At 38.9% G+C, this 17,039-nt stretch overlaps 1 protein-coding gene across 1 annotated transcript in view; it reads left to right on the top strand.

Annotated features, from left to right (window-relative positions):
• The window catches only part of pitpnm3 (PITPNM family member 3), a 115,653-nt gene extending 110,915 nt beyond the window's left edge, over positions 1-4,738 (top strand). Inside the window, exons 20-21 of the mRNA XM_042486649.1 lie at positions 69-493; positions 3,658-4,738. Of these exons, the coding sequence (XP_042342583.1) occupies positions 69-419 (351 nt within the window). The 3' untranslated portion in view covers positions 420-493; positions 3,658-4,738. The remainder of the gene's footprint in view (positions 1-68; positions 494-3,657) is intronic.
• The last annotated feature ends 12,301 nt before the right edge of the window (positions 4,739-17,039 follow it).

Below are 17,039 nucleotides of genomic sequence, written 5' to 3'. Positions count from 1 at the left end.
CATTTACTTTAATCTTCTTAACGCTCTCTTTTTTATCTTCTAACCTGTTCTCTGTGGTGCATATGTAGTTCCTGAGCGAGGGCTATGCAGCGCACCTCTCCACCCTTCAGTTTGGGCACCGAGCCAGACCCAAGAAATCCCCTTCGGTTCGTATGGTCCTAAGGAAGGGCTCCTTTGGTCTCTCAGCGAAGCCTGACTTCCTGTGTAAGCGCACCCACCTGCGCAGGACCATGTCGGTGCAACAGCCCGAACCGCCGTGCACGCCCAACCCCAAGCCTGAGCGAGCCCAGAGCCAGCCGGAGTCGGATAAGGACCACGTGGGAGGAGGAAGCGGAGGAGGAGGAGGAGGAGGAGGAGGAGGGGGAGGACAGGGCGCATGGGGACGGCACTCCATACATCGTGGAGACACCACTCCCTGACGTCCACAAAGAGATGGAAGGATTACAGGAGGATAGAAGAGGAGAACAAAGAGGTCTTAGTGTCCAGGGCCAAGGTAATTTCTCATTGTTTAAAGAAGGGATATTTAGGAATAATCCAGGTTATAACAACTTCTGTTTTATATATTTTGTGATTCAGTGTTTATTGTGTTTTTGGGCACAACATATTTAAAATACACTGTATGGACAAAAGTATGGGGCCACACCTCTTAATCAATGAATTCAGGTGTTTCATTCAGTGCCATTGTCACAGGTGTATAAAATCAAGCACTGACTAATTTTCCAAAAGATATATGTAAAAATGTCCCTGAAGCATTCATAGAACAAAAAGTACAGGTAGATGCAGTAACTACACACATTTTATAACAGTGTGTCTTGTTTTTGTAGTTCAGTCAGTGCCACTTTAGTCAAAGAAAACTTTATTCCTATTTGCAGTATGTAATTTGACAGTATGGCTCTGTACTTGGACCTCTCTGCCCGTTCACATGCCTACGTGGACAGCCAAATGCTGGGTTCACACTGGACGTGGCAGCGCCCCGATATGTTAACTGTCACAGAGCGACCCATCAGCAGTCGCCTGGCCATTTACACTAGAAGTGCATTTCCCCACGCTGGTCAGCAGCGATTCTGCCTCTCTACTTCTTTCTTATCACACAGGGAACTCTGTCCCTGTCTCTATTTCCCTGCTTGCTTGGGTGTCTCTGGATATGTGTCTGTGTTTGTGTGTGTGTGTGTGTGTGTGTGTGTGTGTGTGTGTGTGTGTGTGTTTATTCTCTGTCTGTATCTGCTCTTCTTTCTCTCTCAGTTTAAACACAACTGAGACGCATTGTGGAAGCCTGGGGTGTTTATCATTTATCATGATCAGATTATGTATATCATATCTGATATACCCTTTACACCATTTGTAATAGAGTTTGTAGTGTGTTTTCTTGCCAGAATAGTTTCAGATCAGAATCAGAAATACTTTATTGATCCCCGAGGGGAAATTGCCTTTAGTTACAGATGCTCCCATTCAAAAGTCTTAACATAAGTACTAATATAAAATAAATATATCTAAACACTAAAATAAAAATAGAAATGTACATTTTGTTCTTGTTTCTACAAAAAAATTCTACAACATTTGAATATAGAATATTTCACATGGATGTAGTTATTGCACTGGATTATTGCACATCAAAGTAGTTACTGCACATTATTAAGAGTCCAGAGTAAACTAATTGACTCAGAGTGTCTGACATTCAGAGTGAGGAGTTGTACAGTCTGATGGCCAAAGAAAGGAATGATTTCCTGTGGTGCTCTGTAGTGCATTTTGGTTTTATCAGCCTTGTACTGAATGTACCCCTGTAACTGACCAGCATGTCGTGGAGTGGGTGGGACACATTGTCCAAGATGACATGCAGCTTGGACAGCATCCTTCTCTCAGACACCTCCGTCAAAGAGTCCAGCTTCACTCCCACAATGTCACTGCATCTCATGGGAAAAAATAGACCAGACGCTGAAAGTATTGTTGCAGATTGTGAACCTGCTGCCAAGCTTGGGGTCGTGATGCATCTAGTGTGAATGGTGTGACTGCCTTGAAAGCAAGCAGCTGGTGCTCTGCAGAATAACAATGCACTTTGCCATTGTTTCGCATCCAGTCTGGCCCCAGCGTAAGTCACAGAGAGTAAACTTCCCTGCCCTTCCATGTGCATACATGGAAGGGCAAAGGTCTAGGGCAGGGAGAGCAGCAGCAAACACCTCCAAGGTACAGAACAGAGCAAGCATCAGTGGCAATCAGAAATGACATTGTAGAAGAGAATCGTATAGTCCATCAGCTGACTCCCTCATACACAGACTTCAGGCTGAGAATATTTGTTGTAAACATCACAGTTTTCCGACTGAGTTTCTTACAGACTTAATTCAAGATTCAACTCTGACCTTGCAGATTTGCTTTATTTGTATGCAGACAGTTTTTTGTGCAATGAGGAATTGTCACTGATATTTCATGTGTGCTTGCTTTCAGTTCAGTGATTCAGATAACCTGGCTGAAATGTTTGCTTGTTTACAAGCAGATTTTTAACTTATTTGTTATGCATCTGGACTTCAGTCTCATTATTATCAGATTCAACAAGTTGTCCTTCACAAATGATGCGGATCTGGGACAGACAGAGAGAAAAGTGTGTGCCTGTAATGAGCTGTTTCAAATTCCAAAATGGAGCAATAAGACAAAATATTTAGTTATGGAAAGAAACGGTTCAGTGTTTTGCAAGATGGTGTGGCGACAGAGAAATGAGCAGCAATCTATTTGCACCTGTAAGAAAGACTTTCAGTCCAAAGACAACAGACTTTTTTCCTGACTTTTAAAAGTTTCCCTCAGAGCAACAAAATACATTATCACACTTTCTCACAGACAGAGCAGTGCATCTCATGGCGGGTAAATTAAACTCTGTGTCCCTTTATTTTAGAAAATACCAGAGCAGAGCAATGAAATGTATCATTTCCATATTTTTTGTTAAAAGTCAATCAATTAGTGTCCTGATTCATTGTTATTATTAATTGTGCACAGGCTTTCCCTATGATAAGACATTAAATAAGAGCATTAAAGGGGTAAAGATTGTAAGAATCTATCTCCTTGGATCGCTGCAACACCTTTCAAATTGTGTTTCATTGTTCATCACTGCAGCATTGTTGATGATGCAGCTTTCATTTCACTGCGTTGAAGAGCCTTTAAGAGCTCGAGGCCCACAAAGCTTTGAGGTAAACATCTATTGATTGCGCTCACTACTGTCGAGTTCCGGCAAAGTCAATAAACATCCACCTTGATTAGATCATGGTCTTTGATTTACCTGATACAATATAGTCTTTACACAGGAAAAAAACAGGAAAAACCAGGAGGACTAATGAAAGAAGCAAAGGAACAACAAACAGTGTGTTTTTATTTTATTTTTTCCAGATGCTTAATATTCCTGTGGCAACCTGATTAAGTGATGCTATTATTAGCAGCAGCTCTCTAGGAGGGCTGAATGTAAATTTACCCATGATTATGACTGTAGAAGTACTGATGAACCACAACTGCAATGTCCTCAAATCAAATCAAAGTCAAATCCTCTCTTTTCTAGATTTGGAAATATTGTCTGTGCAATCACAGAAATTAGACAGTTATGCTGATACAGAACACACTAATCAATGTTTTAAGTTGTCCTTGAATATGAGACACAACTTTTCATCTCTCATTTGACAGTTTCGACTATACCAACTCTACATGTACATTGGATCTCCTGCTGGTGTCCCTTGCAGCTAGGCTTTACCTCCTGCTTGGCCCTCTACACTTCTCCACCTGTTCGACCCTTTTTTTGTGACCTGCTTGCTGGATTTAGTCTTTGTGCCTGGAAATTTTAAACAGTTGCCAGGGGACGGCAATGATTTTCGCGAATGTCTGTGTCGAACTTAAATTGTGCTTAATAGTAAAATCAAAAGAATGTACTTCACATAGTCGATATTCACACACACATACACACACACACTTTAGAGGTGACAGGTTTTCACGTTGGCTGACTTCTGCACTAAACCTCCAGTGATGTAAATACTCCACACTCATCATATCCACGTGGGCCTCTGGACACAGACACAGTGTGACATTTAGGTTAAAACTGTACACAAGCTCTACAATCTGGCGCTGACCTTGTCAGATTCCTGCCGCTGCCTCCATTTCACTCCCACTGTTAGATTTCTCCCTCACATTGTAGCTGGCTTCTTATATGCCCTTCCATCTCCTAAAACAGTCTGGCAGACCAGGCCTTCGACCTCAGACTGGGTCGCTGAAGCACGGCTCTGCCCCTGAGGTCGCATTTGCACTATTGAAGTACGCCGCAGTGGTTCCCGATTCAGCTGCGGTACTCGCTTCATAAAACAGAGTTGTATTTGTATTTTATTGTATTTGTAGATTTTCTTTTTTCTGCAGATTGTGCACTGTTGCTGCCTGTTGGTTACTGTAACTACTGGAAGAAGAAATAGTTTGTGATGGTTTGACCAAAAAATGTTTACAGTTTGGTAGACACAGATGTAAAAATTGATCAGAAGTTGTTTATCTGCATATTTAAAAAAGAGTGTAGTTATCATCATCAGCAACATTAGTTTAGTTGCTTGGTAGTTGCAGTAGCTTGCAGGTTATTGTACAAAACGCCCCAGTTGAAATTCCACCTGGATGCCCTCACATCCATTGATTGCAGCTGCACTGGAACCAGCAGGTTTGTGATGGAATCTGACCTGACAGTCTTGTGCACTTTCGAGGTTAAAATGAGTCTTACTGTGGCCATGTTTAAAACTCTGTGCAAGTTAAACATATTTTTCTATGAGGAAATATTGTAAATAGAAATATTTTCAATGTATGTTTTTGAGCCTTTTGTTGTTTGACTCGTTGAATTGAATTGTTGATTTTTTGCCTTAAATTGTATTCGATGTTGTGTAGAGATACAAAACTATTTGATTTGTTTGACCAAAGTATAGTTTTACTTTTACTTCATGACTAAAGTGCATTTTATCTTGTTGATATTTTTGCTTTGACATGTTCCAGATGCTGTAAATGTGTGTGTGTGAGTGAGTGTCTCTGTGTTTGTTGTAGAGTTGTATTTACTGTGAACATGAAGACAGCTATGACATGTCTCTGCAAAGGGGGCAGAGGATAGGGAGGCAAGTGTTAACATACCTGCATGTTCTCACTGCAGCTCACTACTGCCAGTTTTTCAGGACTGAGCGTGTATTTTCTAGGTTTGGATTGAAGCAGTGTGTCAGAGGATTACTTAGCCGAGGTTTTTATACCTGCTATGAAAGAAAAAGGGCTTAGGAGTTCTAAGGGTGGTTTTAAGTTAAAACCTGCATGGTGGAGTGGGACGTGCCAGCCAGAAGGGAGCTGTCTTGTCTTTTTCTTCACCGCCTCTACGCCACAGGTGGTGCAGTAATTAGCCATTTGGTTATTCCTGGGTATGTATGACTCCCTGTAGTGCCGCCCCTGTAATTGCAGTGCAACGATTGGCGTTATTTGGTAATTGTAGAATATTGTAAAAAAACAATACTTACAATAATACATTTTGTTTTTCATTTACATTGTTGATACTGAAACATTGTTATCAAAACAACAAAATGATCATTCCCATCAATGCATAGACAATAATCAAAGTCTGTATAACACATAGTGATATCTTTCTGCCGTGACGAAGGAGTCAAATATTTATGCTGGGCAGGATTTTAGTGTGTTAGTAAATGGCAAATGATGATCTAATGGTTAAACGGTGATTGTTCTGTGCATGTTAATTATTTGATATTGTTAAGTAATGGCTACCAACTGTCATGTCTGTGGTACTCTTTGATTATAGAGTAGTTATTTGTAAATAAGGGGTGAATAATAATCATGGACGTAAATTCAACCGTGTATGTGAAAATGCAAATCAGTACGTACATTTATAATACAACCCTGAATGCAAAACTCTTGGCATGCGGTGTGAAATGTGAGTATAAACAGAATGCAATGATTTGCAAACCCTTTTCAAACTATATTCAGTTGAATGCAGTACAAAGACAAGATATTTAGCATTCAAACTGACAAACTTTATTATTTTTGTAAATACTCATTCTTAATTTGATGCATTTAACAACACAAGAAGAGTTTTGGAACTGAGGACACTATTGCTGAAATTTGGAAAGTGAAATTTGTGTCTTGAGATTCACAACCAGGCCCCTTTTAAATCTTCAAAGTTGAAAGACTGTCTATGTGGAAGAATTGGTCAAAATTGCAGCTGAACACTGTGAAACATGAGTTGTTTTCAAAACGGAAGCGTCTTGAAGCTGGCATTGCACACAAAAGCTTCTCCAAATGTTAAATATATTTTATTTTATTTCACATATTTTTTATGGATTGAAATGTTATGATTTCTTAATCTGAGACTACTTATTCTTCATCTTCTTTTTTATGAAAAAAAAAAACCAACCCAAAACTGACATTTTGTACACTTATTTCTCCCACTGTGTCAAAATGGATTTGCAAATCATTGCATTGTCTCTTATTTTTATGTACGTTTTACACAGCTTCCCAACTTTTTGTGGAATCAGGATTGGAAATAACTGAGTTTTCAATGGTAAAACTACTGTAAATGAGGCAGGGCATTGTTAACAAAGATTGTAAAGTTACCTTTTACTGTTACCTCAGAAGTTCACTCGTTTAGTGGGATTATGGAAACTGACAAATTAAATTTCACTTTCATTTCGTTCTTAGTTACTAAAGGTGAATAATCCCAATATGTAGAAATATGAGAACAACTGAATATTTTATACAATGTAATAAATATCGTATTTATAGAGAGATTTAAGTGTTACACAATTACTGTCTTAAAATAAATAAGATTAACCTCTCACTCAGTACTAATTAATGTTGTCAATGATTAGTATTCACCAAATCATGACTTAACTATTGGGCATTAACCTAATTTGCCATTTATTAACAATTCTTATGGTTTATAACCATTAGTAATTTACCTTACATGGTGTGACAGCCTCTTTTGAAAAATGTAGATGTTATTTATTTTTTGTGGGTTTATTTTTGGTCTTTATGAGTATTTGACACTGGCCTTTTGACCAACAGGACAAAACACCTGGTTTCACTGCTACAGAGTTTATTGTTTTGTACAGATCTCCTGTGATGATGAACATGTTACTGTGTTTATTGGACTCAGTCTGTCTTTCATAATGGCATAAATAAAAGTATTTCACAGATGAAGGATTTCTTTGTGCTCCAGGAGTGTGTTATTATTCCTTCCCCATGCCCCTCATCTCTGGAGACGGATGCTGAATCTCCTGCGATAAGCTTTATTTTATTTACTTCAAGGTCAGAGTTTTACTGTGGGGGCATCACACTTGACTGCAATATCCTCTTATTTGGATTTTGGAAAGCTTACTGGTTTACAGTCAAACCTCACTGCAGCTTTCGTTTTTCCATTCACTGAATTATCTGACTGATCTGCTGCTTTGATTCAACACTGATGACAGATATTAGGGAGACTTGCTTTTACAGTAGCAGCGACTGTACTCTGCCTCGTGCAGTTATCAGGGCGGCACTTTCGTTTAACTAAAATGGCTACAAGCTGGTGCTGATTGCTGCAAATGAAACCACTCATGTATTTACTGCCTGGTGCTCCACCACAGATTGCAGTGTCAATAGAAGGAGCCTCTGATTTCAGCGTTTCACAAATCTGCCTTGCTTTAATGTTGAATACAGCTCAGTCTTGACCTTGTAAACAGTTGAAAACATAATCTCACCACGAAGTCCATTTAAAAACTTAGAGATTATTTTGTTGATTGTTGTTTTCAAGTTCAAGAATGAATGTTCAAGCTACACTATATGGACAAAAGTATTGGGCCACACCTGTAATTCATTGAATTCAGGTGTTTCATTGAGTCCCATTGCCACAGGTGTATAAAATATGGATGAATGGTCAAAAATTCCCACCAACAATCTTGTAGAAAGCCTTCCCAGAAGAGTAGAAGCTGTTATAGCTGCAAAGGGGGGACCAACTCCATAATAATGCCTATGGATTAAGAATGGGATGTCATAAAACTTACTCCTAAAACTGTGAGAACCTGCAGCCTTTGGCCCCATGGACAACTTCTGTATGTTGAACACACACTAAGTTTTTGCTCAGTCATCTTGGAGTCAGCTGCAGTCACTAGAAACCAGACTCTATCATCAGCCTGGGGGATTTTAAAAACAGGGTCAAAGACCTTTTGAGCACTAAATGCACATGAGTCATATCTGAACACTGATATTTGGCTTCTTGTTTTAAGTTTGTTGCCTGTTGCTTATGTTTGAAATTTTATGCTGTTAACTTTTACTGTTTGTCTTTTTGTTCTTTTAAGTGAAATTTTTCAAGTTGCTGTTTTGGCCAGGACTCCTTTGAATAAAACATTTTTCCATCTCAATGGGACTATTCCTGGATAAATAAAGGTCAAATAAAAAACTAGTTATAACAAGGGCAACATATCCTCATACAACAGTTTGTGACAGTTTCCTATGCATTTACATAATTAATGAAAGGTTGTAAGTTTAGGCAAATAAAGTTAGTGTGGTTAGGTTCAGGACAAGAAACATGGTGAAAATGTACCATAAAATGACTCAAAGATCACAGAGTCCCAGACACCGGTCTCCTATGGAAAGTCCCGGAGGACATTCCTGTGTTTTGTGACCTATCCAACACCCCAAACCTGCCTCTTTGCTGGAACACTAGGGTTCGCTTTCTCATTTACTCCCATCATAACCCGTGCAGGGGTTATGTGAATGCAACCTTTCAAAAAACAAAGTTATGCATGAATTACTAGCTCATGGTTACGTGATATATGTACGAAACAGTGCATGAGACAGTCTGATATAGGATAATTGTAACAATTTCAATTTTTCTAATCAGAAACAAGTTGCAAATCAAGTTACAATTCAATCTGCACATGCTCGGGTTAGTTCTTATTCCTCATGTGATGAATTGGCACCCTGTGACAGATACAACAAAGCTTGTAAGACAAAATTAATGTGGAGGTAAGAATTTATTTATTTTTTTTACTTCATTTGTTGTTGTAATAGCATTGCTGTGTACTTAAATTTCTCAAACTTGAATCCAATTTATTATGTGTCTATAAGTGAGATGTCTCATGCAAGTTGTTAGTGCTAATGTTTTTGGCTCTTAGCTGTAAGTTAAGTTGGTCTGTGGCTACAACAGTCTGGGCAAGTTGTAACAATGTGAACAAATGTAACCTACAACCTACACCTTGCAACCTACACCGAGCAATATTTTAATCTACTTGGCTCACACACACACACACACACACAGCAATTGTTAAAATCTATTTTAGTGTTGAATAGAAAGCTTTCAATATCTTAAGTTTTGGGACTATGGGGTCATTTGTAACATTCCACTCCTTGTGTTTGAGACTCAACAACTTTCTGTTTGCGTTACAGAGATAACAATTGTACCATTTAAAAGCAAATATATGAAACGAGTTTATATCACAAGTCACTTATAATGTTCGCCATCTAAGTTTAGATTGTTGGCACTTAAAATGATGTAGAGATGAGGTAACTGGTTTTGCAGCTAGTTAATCAAAGACAAAAGTACTGAACAGGTTAAATTAGAAAGCAGTATGACCACCTAAGTTATTATAATTGATCCTGAAGGGGAACATAAATGTCTGAACCAATGTATGTTTTAATCTAATACAGTAATTTACTATACCTGAATATGACAAAAAAAAACCTCCAGCAGTTAAGGTAGATCATTATGTAAAATACATTAGATCCCGAAGCGTGCTGAGTATTTACCTGTTGAGTCGGCAGTTGTTAAAGTGGTCTACATTCTTTCCCTAAATGTGTCCCTTATTTGAAAGTTCAGTGAACAGATTGTGAAAATATGAGTATTTTATCAAAATGGTGAACTGCTTTGATCATGGTAAAGGTGACAGGGACAATGACCTCTATCTTGGATCTGTATCAAGAGTTTTTATTCCTGCCCCAGGCATCTGGTATAATGAGCTGGTGCTGTGATCCTCCGAGCCACATTTAAACATCATTAGTGACATATGGTCTGGGAAAAGAGGCAAAGAAATTGCTCCCCTGCTAAAGGAACTACTGCTGGTTTCTTATACTGTGAGCTTCATTATTCACATGAAAGATAGTTGAAGTCAGCTGCAGTGAAAGCTGCAATTAAAGTGATTAAAACTTTGTAACCGTTTCTGGCTCATTTTTATTTGTGTCCCTATACCTCCGTCGTTATGCTTATTTGTACAGAGGAATCCAGTGTTAAGAATGCACCTTTTTTAACATTTCCTCTTTTTACCCATAAATCACTTGAACTAATCAATGTGTTGAATCAAGGTAATTTTCCTCTGAGACTCTTCAGTAAGAGTTTACCGTTGCTACTTCACTTATCAACCAGGTGCTTGAGGAACTGCTTCTTTGGAGTCTGCTCTCTATATAACCAGCATATTTAAGTGCACAGCCTTCATCTGGGAGTTAAACCTCTTTTTCACTTGTGTTCATAATAGCAAAAAAAGGAGAGCAGTGCACAGGATTGGACTCAAATGCAAACAGATGAGTAAGTAAAAGGACAAATGCCCCGTTTACACGTATACGGTTATTTTTACGGAGAAAAATTCCTGTGTTTGCACCCTTCGTTTACACGCAAACGGAGAATTTGCCTCTGAAAACGATGCTTTTTAAAAACTCCGGCCAGGGTGGAGATCTTGGAAAACGGAGCAAAATGGAGAAAACGCAGGCAGTAGACGTCACAGTATGCGACAGAACTTGCACTCGCGTCAAAAGTGCGACCTATGTTTACATGTTGCTATGGTAACCATGGATCCCCTCAGAGTAGCAGCCATATTTATGTTGGTGCAAGCCCTCTTCTCATTCTTACATTTACAACTACAGCTGATTTATTACATGGAGGAGCAGAGACGGATGAGTGTTCGGAGGACAGCATCGCTGGTGTTGCTATTTTCGGGATTCTGATTGGCTAACATGGGCTTCAGCTTCTCGTTACACTGCCACCTACAGTTTTGGAATGTCCTGGCAGCAGACATACACGGGTTCGTGTAAACACAAAGTTTTCTGAAAACGGATACGTGTGCACGGAATTATTTTTGAAAACGGAGAGGGTGAAATGTCCCTTTCTGAAAATAACCGTGTACGTGTAAACGGGGCAAAAGTGAAAGATTTATTTTAAAAAGTCCTTTAGGCAAAAGTCTGATAATCAGGCAGGTAATAGCTGGCAGACACAAGGAAAGCAGACAACACGACTCCTGCTTTCTATCAGTCTTGTTGGTCCTACCTTTTGTAGAGTTTTCCCTGCACACCTGTCTTGTATTAGTCTCGTTTGCACTTCTACTACACTCTTGTTGTCTCCGTTGTCAGTCAGTCCCTGTGTTTCATTCCTTTAGCCAGTGCCAGTTCACTCCAGCTGTGTCTTGTTCTTGTGATTAGTTCTCTGTGTATATATACCAGTGTACCTTTTTGTCCTTGTCAATTTGTGGATAATGTTTCCTGCTGTTGCAGCTTTTGTGTCTTGTCCTGGCTCCTTGTCTTTCAAATCAGCCAGTTCTGCACTGCCTTTGCCTACCTTTTCCCAGAATTTGCTAATTAAATAATGATTTTCTTTAAGTTTGTGTTGCCCGCCTGTTGCTTCTGCATTTGGGCCCTCCTACCTGCATAACTGCGACAAAAACTCATACTTCACAAAACTCTCTTGAACCAGAAGAATTTTTGAATTGAAGGTTACTTCAACTTCAACTTCAAACAACTTTATTTATCCCAACAGGGCAATTCAGTTTCACAATCGGCCCAGACCAGACCCAAGTGACAAACAACAACACGCAACACTCAGCAGTAGTAGCAGTTCATAAGAAAAATCAGCACATGGGCAAGATACACACTGGCAGCGTGCAGATCCACACAAGACCTGGGCAGAATAAATCAAAAAAGTAAACAAAACAATTCATAGAATGTATGTTTGGGCTTTCCAGCCATGTGAAAAAAGAGGCCCAATGAAAAACCCAACCATGTGAGTAGAGAATAATTTAGATAGAATAAAAAAGTAGAATAGAAGAAGAAAAATAAATGAGTAGAGTAATTTAAAAAGACTACAGTCAACATTTAGCAGCCTTATAGCAGAAGGAATAAAGGACTTTGAGTAGCGATTTGTTTTTGTAAGAGGCGCTGAGGGCATGAAAGTGAATTTACTTGATGAAACATGATCAGGTTGACTTAAAACTCCTCTTGCTTTCTTGGCTACATATTCCTCCCAAAGGGAGCCAAGGTCTCTCTGCTGGACTCTTATAATCCTGGAGCAGACTTTATTGACACTGTTTGGACTGTTCCTGTGCCTTACAGACAACCTGTAATACTAACAGGTGTTGTGGACTTTAAAGGAGTTAAGGTTCCACAGTAGATGCATTTTTAGTTGAAGATGTCTCAACCTCTTTACCATATATAGTGCTAGCTTTGGGCTTACCATTATTTTCACGTTCAAGTCAAGGAAGTTAAGATCACACCAGTTAACAAAAGGTGGAAAGGTGACAGAAGTGGCAGAAGTGCAGTATCATCAGACGGGTCAATCCTGACCACAAGATGGCTGTTCTGGAGCTTTTTGCCACATCACATGGTCTTTATCATAAAAGAGACCATGTTTTTTAAAAGGATCTGGAAAAAGTGGAAATTTAAACAGTAATAATTCCATGACAACGGGGGAATTTTCATATGTTGCTGGAGATCATGATGCAGGATTGAGTTTTCGGATCACTGCACTGAACCATTACATGAAAATATGGGGGGGGGGGGCAATACAATACTGAATTTTATAATGTCATTGAAGAAGAAACTGTATTTTATGTGGTTCAGTCACATCTAGCTGACAAAAAAAAAGCACCACCACAGAAGCGACAAGTGGTAAGGTGAGAGCTCCAAGTGCAGAATATTTGTCAGCAACCATTTCCAGTAAAAGGTTCACATACTGGATATGGAACCTGCATTAAAAACACATTCAGAAGAAATGTTTGATCTATGAGTGAAGCCGTGGCTTAAATAACAACAAATATGTGATAATGATGGGAGAAAATGAACAAATGAATCTTTCTGAGTGACTCTTTTAAGTGTTCGGTATGTCCCGGGTCAGGCTGTCAAACTTCTGAGTTCTCATGAATCCCTGTTTTGTCATAATGTAGTGCATCAACTGTCACGCAAACGAGCAAGACCAAATTAAGTTGAACTTGATCCTAGACCTTTGTCAGCTAAGGTCATTGATGCATTCATGTGCTCCTTGGAGGCTCAGCCTTTAAATTTTGGTGTGTTCATGAGCTTAAGCTGTAATGTGGAATAAGCATGGATACTACAAAGAAGATGTGCTGAGTTTTGTTGCTCAGAGTGTTCAAACACAGTGTTAATAACAAAGAACAAATGAAATGGATCAGGTGAGAATTAAGATCAGGAACTTGTTTTTGAGATTATTCTGATACACAGGACTGTAGAGAACTTGATTGCACTGAAGAGAAGTTTTGTGAGGCGTTTAGCACTAGCTGTTGGACATACATGTATCAATCCCTCCAGGATTTTGCAAGCTGTTTTTGTGCTTGTTGTGGCCTAAAATTCCTGATTTCACGGAAGTTTTTCTGAAAAAAAAATTCGATGAGTGTTGCGATATTCTTAGGCTGTTTTTCTCTCATGATAGGAATCATGTTTGCATTACGGTGCTACTCTCACCAACATCAAACGGCCCAACTCAGTCATTCAACAAGTTACTGAATATTTGCTGTTGCTGTTGTGTAACTCAGTCCCAGGTGCAACTATAGTGTCAGGATAGACAGAGAGTGAGAGGGGCTGAGTGGATCAATACACTATGAGATTTAATCTAGATAGTTAAATTTGCTGTAAAGTTGTTGTGACTAGACAAAATTGCAAGATTGCGCACAATTCACAGAAATTGGCTAAACTTGCATTAACTGTTACAATCACAACAGTACGCAATCTTGGAGGGACTGATGAACTATAACAGACTGTATGTTTAAACTGACACCATATATTGCAAAAAGTATCAGAAATTGAAAAATTTGATATTTTCACGTTTTTAACTCAAAGAAACTGATACCGTGAAAGAAATCGGTCTGCCCATCACGAATATGTGGACACCATATGAATTATGAAAGGATCCACTTTTCACATATTGTCCTTGTACTGGATGCCTACATACAATACATATAATTACACTTGTGCATGCTTGCATCTGTATGCCAGTGCATATACACAGTCATGCACAATGCACATAGACACTGCTATTTTTATCTTCAGTCTGTTGTAGCAATGTTTTTGTTTACTTTCTTTGACATAAATAAAATAGCCTAACCAGCCTCAGTTAGACACCCACATTACATCTGTTGCATTGCATCTTCCCATGTAAAAATTTTTATCTTTTTTTATTCTAAAATGTATCAAGACAGAGTCTAAGCCTACTATCAGGGATTGGCTTGGATTGTTTCTTTTATAATACCTCTGGATATGTGTCTTTTTTAGGCCACAAGGTCTGAGTCTTTAAGATTAATGGATCTGACTTTTTAATCAATGTGGGCTGCTTTTGCAGGGTTTCTATCTTTGTAAGTACATAATGCTGCAGCCGCAGGGCACAGTCATGCAAATTATACCGTGCTGCAGCCACAGCATACTGTGGTACATGAGGATATTCTGAGGTTCACTGATTTTCTTATAAGATATGCTACATTGCATTAAAGTTTATATTCAACAAGAAACCTGTAGAAGAAGCTATTCAAACACTACAAGCTAATGCGTGATGAAGAAAGACACAATCATCCTTTTGTACCTGAGTTCATTCATTTTGCTCTGCAATACAAAACAAGTTGGTTACCAACTTAACACTTGCCATGTCCCCTAGCTCTGCCTAGCAGCAGCATCACTGAATAAGCCTTATTGTTATTCCAAAGCAGCAGACTAGGGTTTAATTTGTCCCATGATCTGGCAGGTGATATGTGGATGCCAGGGCAGCCATGAGGAATGCATTAAAATCTGAATAGATCAACAGAACAGCCAAGAGACGGAGAGAAAAAGAGAGATACTGAGAGATTCATCCTGAAGCCAGGCCGCCTGGTTTCTACACAACAGAAATACCCTTGAATAGTGTAAATAACACAGCACACATTAACCAAAGCACATTCCTGAGGTCAGCAAGGAGAGGCAAAGATAAACTTTTGCACCTCAGGCAAGCCAGGATTGCAAGACTCTACTGTTTAGGTCAAGCGTAGTTTAATATTACATCTTAATGTATTTAAATCTGTCTCATTTCACATTCTGTACATGGTCATTTGAATTTATTTTAGCTTCAAGTAATTGCTTCAGCTTTATACTTGTAACAAGTTTGGTTATGAGACTCAATGTGGTTTATGATTTGACCTCAGTTGTCTGTAGCATTTTGACACTGGAATAAATGGTTTAGCTCTTTGGTGAACATTTAGGAAATGACCAAAAGAATGCACTGCAGCAAGATTAAAAATAGGTCTGGAAATTATTCTGGAGGGCGCAGCACTGGCTGGAAACTTGGTTGCCTGGTTGCATACAAAATCCTGTTATACCAGCCTGCAACATAGCCTTGGAGTTCAGTTCTAGGTCACAAGAAATTGTAAAGAATTCAGAAACCCTGCTGCCTTAAAATATCTTAAAGGAGAAAAAACAATCTGTGGATTGCATTTGAGAAAGCAATTATCTAAAATGCCCCCAGGAGGAGAGGGTCAGATGCCGGAGCCACATATGACTGCTCACAGTGGCATCAGATATGACAGGCTGCGTCCCTTCATAGCACAGCTCACATCTTTCACTGCCATCATTAAACAAAGAAGTCATCAATATTTAACTGAATTTAATGGCTGACTGCCCTGGGAGAGATGAGCCTTTTCAGTTCTTTGTTTTTAAGTTTTATGTCACATAGTGAAAACAGAAGGAAAACAGAAGCATTTATTTTGCCTTTTCGGTACCTGCCAGAAAAATATTTTACTTTTCTAAAACACAGGATTCTGCTGTGTGATCAGGCTGGTTTTACAGTTTTATTTCATGTGTTTTCTCTGCTTTTGTATTTCTTTTCAAACCAAAAATAGCAGATACAGACATTTTTAATTTAAGCAATCTAAGCCAGAGCGTTGTCAACTCAGTAGCTCATTAACGCAAGATCTGTTTTACTTGCAGCATTGTGAAAGACAAAATGAAAGTGAATAATTGAAGGAGAACCAAATAAATAAACAGTGTTTGCCTCCTCAGAGGTATAATTTATTCAAAAATGTATCATCAGTGGAATAAATTGTCAAAGAAAGATGTGGCTCTTTATCCTTTTATCCACCTGGAAACCACATGCACTTTAGCTGTGCACTGTTTTTCTAAGTAAGACATCTTTTTAGGAAGAAGCAAGATTAAAAAGAGATGCCGAAGCTCCAGTAATGTTCAGCCAAGATAAGCCCATAAACTTGGCAGATTAATTTTTAACTTTGAAACGAGCTGGTTGAGTTTAGAAAGCATCTTTTGATTTGGACTGTATAACTTTGTTAAGTGAGAAGGAGCTGAATCTACCCATGCAGCATTTAAAGGAGGGTAAAAATAACAACAATGAAAATGGTTCTCACATATATCCACTTTTTTGTGTCTCATGCGCATCAAACTTTTGAAATAACTGACTCTGTCCTCTCTGCAGATGGCTCATAAGACTTCGTCAGCAATTTAAATGGGCAGAATGTGACAGTGCAGCAGTGTAGAGGTTGACATGTTAGTGGAACGTGCTTTCTCTCCTCTTTTGTACATTAGTATCACAGATGGATTTGTATACACGTGGCACGACAGCACAATGTCACTGAGCACAGTCACCGAGTTTTGAGGACACTTGAGAAACTGATTGTCTGACATATGGAGCTGAATATAAAGATTAAACTGTGACAGTGTGCAGTCAACGCAACCCTAATATTTGTAGTGGCTATTTTCTACTTTTATTAAAGCTACCAACAGGCTGCCTCAATAAGATTGAGAAATGATTTATGTTTCCATTACAATGC

This window comes from Plectropomus leopardus, chromosome 5, assembly GCF_008729295.1.
Source record: "Plectropomus leopardus isolate mb chromosome 5, YSFRI_Pleo_2.0, whole genome shotgun sequence".
Classification (NCBI taxonomy): Eukaryota; Metazoa; Chordata; class Actinopteri; order Perciformes; family Serranidae; genus Plectropomus; species Plectropomus leopardus.
This window is presented reverse-complemented; position numbering and strand designations above follow the sequence as displayed.